Consider the following 3,729-nt stretch of genomic DNA (forward strand, 5'->3'; position numbering starts at 1 on the left):
TTTGGTGAACTGATCAAGACAGGAAGATTCGCACAAGTACACGAGGATGTACTGCTTCACTACTGACACACGTTGAGAATGGTTACTGATGACTAGAGCCAACCCTAGGGTGTGGTTGCTGGTGTACAATCACGGTGGGGGGCGCTGTCTATAAAGGGCCACGAGGTGCGGGGCTTGCTCTCAGGTGCATATGTGTCCACAGAGCGCGGAGCCAGACGACAGGGGCAGAACTCGGTGTGAAGTTCCGGGGTCAAAGGTGAGCGGCAGGTACATCCGGGTGACGGGGTGCAGGGACCGCAGACCCGCCCGCGGTTATTCGGGTAACTCGGCGGTGGCAGTGCGTGTGGTTCAACTCTGTCAGCCTCACAGCACAGCAGTGGGTGAGCCAGGGGGCCGGGGTTCCCCCCACCTTCCACCCCAGTCGCCACTCACCCCCTTCCCGGTGTCCGCCCTGCACTGCGCTCCGTCCCCCTCCGTGTGCTGTCCCGCCCTCCGCCATCTTCCGCCATCCGCCATGACACCGCCCCTGCACGCCCGCTCCCCTGCGGCCCTGTGTCCCTGCATCCCTGTCCATCCGCCTCAGGGGTGCCCCCCTCGTGCCCTCCACCACCTTCCATTACCCAGCACGTTCCCTGCCGCCCTGCACTCCCCTCCTCGTTCCCTCCTGTGCTCCGGGCCCCTCCATTACCAGCCCTGGGCCTCAGGCCCTGCCTCTCCCGCCATTACCCACCATGTTCCCTCCCGCTTCGCACCCTTCTCTGTTCCCTCCACAGTGTCCCCCTCCTGCCCCCCACCCTCCCCATCACCGCCTCGGTTCCCCCTGCCCCCCACCCTCCCCATCACCGCCTCGGTTCCCCCTGCCCTCCACCCTCCCCATTACCCACCACGGTTCCCCCTGACCTCCACCCTCCCCATTACCCACCACGGTTCCCCCTGACCTCCACCCTCCCCATTACCCACCACGGTTCCCCCTGACCTCCACCCTCCCCATTACCCACCACGGTTCCCCCTGACCTCCACCCTCCCCATTACCCACCACGGTTCCTCCTGCCCTCCACCGTGTTCTGCCGTCCGCTGTGAGAGCCCCCTCCGCCCTCTTGCACTGTCTTCATTCCTCCTGCCCTGCACCCGTTTCTATTTCCCTCCAGGGTTTTTCTCTTCCCCCACCCCCATCCATTTCCCTCAGGGGTGCCCCCCTCGTGCCCTCCACCACCTTCTATTACCCAGCATGTTCCCTGCTGCCCTGCACTCCCCTCCATTGCCCTCCATGTTCCCTCCCACCCGCCACCCCCTCCATTACAGGCCATGGTCTCCCTTGCCCTGCACCTCCCTCCATTACTCAGAATATTTTCTCCCACCTGGCACCCTTCTCTATTCCCCCCCATGGTGCCCCCTCCACCCCCCATGGTGCCCCCTCCACCCCTCCATGGTGCCTCCCGCCCTCCACCATCTTGCATTATCCTGCCATTATAAATCCCACTCGCCACCATCGTTCATTACCCTCCGTGCCACTATGACCTCATTCCTGCCACCGTTTGACCCAGCCTCTGCCTCCTCCCTTTACTTGGTGACATCATCAGGTGGACACTGTGAGCTCACAGAGCAGATCTCCTACTGTCGGCAGGCACCCCAGTGTGGACGGCAGGGCCGAGCGGCAGCAGCAGGTGGTGCTGAGCAGCAGAGTCTTCAGGTGAGGACAGCCGGGAGGTGGTGGCAGTTGTGGAGGCAGAGGGAATGGAGCCAGCAGGGTGCAGGACACAGATGACCAGGAGCCATCAGTCCAGCCGGTCCCATTGCTCCTTCCTCAGCCTCCCCCACCACAGGCCCTGTCCCCAGTCACTGGCCCTGTCTCCGTCACCGGCCCTGCCCCCATCACCCCTGACCCCTCTCCACCCCACCCGACCTGACCCACCTGTCCCCTGACCTGGTCCCCACTTTCTGTCTCAGGACCTCGGACAAGGGTCGGCCATGGCACTGTCTCTGGCCGTGAGACGCCTGCAGAAGGAGTTCCTCGACCTTTCTCGACACCCCCCCGAGCTGTGCTCCGCGGGGCCCCTGGAGGAAGACATCCTCACATGGCAGGCGGTGGTCATAGGGCCCCAGGGCAGCCCCTACGAGGGGGGGGTCTTTTTCCTAGATATTGTGTTTCCAAGTACTTACCCCCTGAAACCACCACAGGTCCAGTTCAGCACCCCCATTTACCACCCGAACGTAAATGAAAGTGGGTGCATCGGGCTGGACCTGCTGACCTCCAAGTGGGCGCCCACGTGCACCATCTCCCAGATGCTGCTGGCCATCTGCGCCATGCTGGCGGACCCCAGCCCAGACGACATCCTGGATCCAGAAATTGCAAACATGTTCCTGGAGGATAAGCCCAAGTTTGACCTCCAGGCCCGCAAGTGGACCGAGGAGTACGCCATGTAATCCCCAATAGAGGTGTGCCGTGTGCCCCAAAAAGATGTGCTCTGTGATCCCCAATAAAGATGTGCTCTGTGATCCCCAATAAAGATGTGCCATGTGGTCACCAATAAGTGGTGTATGTCCCTCAGTCACAGCTCTTCACTGGTTTTCTCTGCTTTCTGGGAAGCACGTGCCTCATTGTTCTGGGCACATTGTACACCTGACACAGCAGGGTGTGCATGCAGGGGGTGGGGGGCCCTGGAGGTGGGGAGGATACAGTGGTGGGGAGCACGAAGGTGGGGGACCCACAAGGTTGGGGGGCCCTGGGGGTGGGGCAAGGTTGGGGGAGGAGGGGTGTGAGACAGACCAGCGTTGATCCCCATTGGACCGAAAGCTTTCTCTGCTGATTGAGGAGGGACAGCAAGACCAGGGGGTGGAGTCTTCAGGACGAGGGGGCAGTCCCGCCAGTCAGTGGGATGACTGTCAGTGAGGATCCTTAGAGCTGACCACGGGGAGCACACACTGGGTGAAGACCACAGAGCTGACTAGGCATCGCTTCTATGCGGAAGAACCTGGGTCTTCGGTTCCTGTTTCTGACCAAGATCAGTAGGAACCCGTATCATCTACACCGAGGTCTAAATTTAATGGGACAAAAATGAAGTGGACTAGGGGTTGGTACAAAATAAAGGGATGTGTTTTGCTCCCAGACATCTCCACCTCCCGCACCTTCAGTCCCCACCTTTGACCACTCTGCCTGTCCCCCACTCTGGGGCGTACCCCACTTCTCAGGACACGTCTACTTAGACATAAGGACATTCAACCCCAGAGAATTTTATAAAAACATATTTGAGCCAAACAGACGATACGCCTGGAAGCAAGATCTCAGCAGACTGAAAAAAGTGCTTCTCATAATGACAGTCTGCAGGTTCATTTATACATTTTAAATTACACAGGGAAGATTACAGGAAGGTGGGAGAAAGCAAGGGAGGAGTGGATTACAGGACAGTTACCAAACTGTGGGCTCTCCTGAGGGTGGGTTTCCACATTTCAACGGTGTGTTAACCTAGATGCACAGGAACAATGGACAGACCTTGCTTAAGGCAAACATAAATCTTTTTATAAAAAGGTTATATGTCTGGATTGTGATACCCCACCAGGACCTGCCCGGGAAGGAATTTATGACCAGGTCACCCTGGGAGGTTATTTTCCATAGAACCCCTTTTTGCATCCACACCTACCAACTCTAATTTGTCTTATTATCTCAAGAGCTCTGTGGGGTCTGAGATTTCACCCAGCTTCCAAGCCCACATGGGAGCCGGTCACAGTGTC

General features: G+C 58.9%; 1 protein-coding gene across 1 annotated transcript; it reads left to right on the forward strand.

Moving 5' to 3' along the window:
- The first annotated feature begins 200 nt into the window (after window positions 1–200).
- On the forward strand, window positions 201–2,424 carry LOC118636685 (ubiquitin-conjugating enzyme E2 D4-like). Its single transcript, XM_036271814.1, has 3 exons — window positions 201–256; window positions 1,581–1,690; window positions 1,948–2,424. Exon 3 carries the CDS (start codon window positions 1,969–1,971, stop codon window positions 2,422–2,424), a length of 456 nt encoding a protein of 151 aa, XP_036127707.1. The 5' UTR covers window positions 201–256; window positions 1,581–1,690; window positions 1,948–1,968.
- Window positions 2,425–3,729: the final 1,305 nt, after the last annotated feature.

The sequence above is a fragment of the Molossus molossus genome, unplaced genomic scaffold (assembly GCF_014108415.1).
Source record: "Molossus molossus isolate mMolMol1 unplaced genomic scaffold, mMolMol1.p scaffold_m16_p_2, whole genome shotgun sequence".
NCBI classification, from domain to species: Eukaryota; Metazoa; Chordata; class Mammalia; order Chiroptera; family Molossidae; genus Molossus; species Molossus molossus.

Bases quoted from the DNA above. Each gene is read 5' to 3' on its own strand.
- LOC118636685 (XM_036271814.1), top strand. From the start codon at position 1,969: ATGGCACTGTCTCTGGCCGTGAGACGCCTGCAGAAGGAGTTCCTCGAC.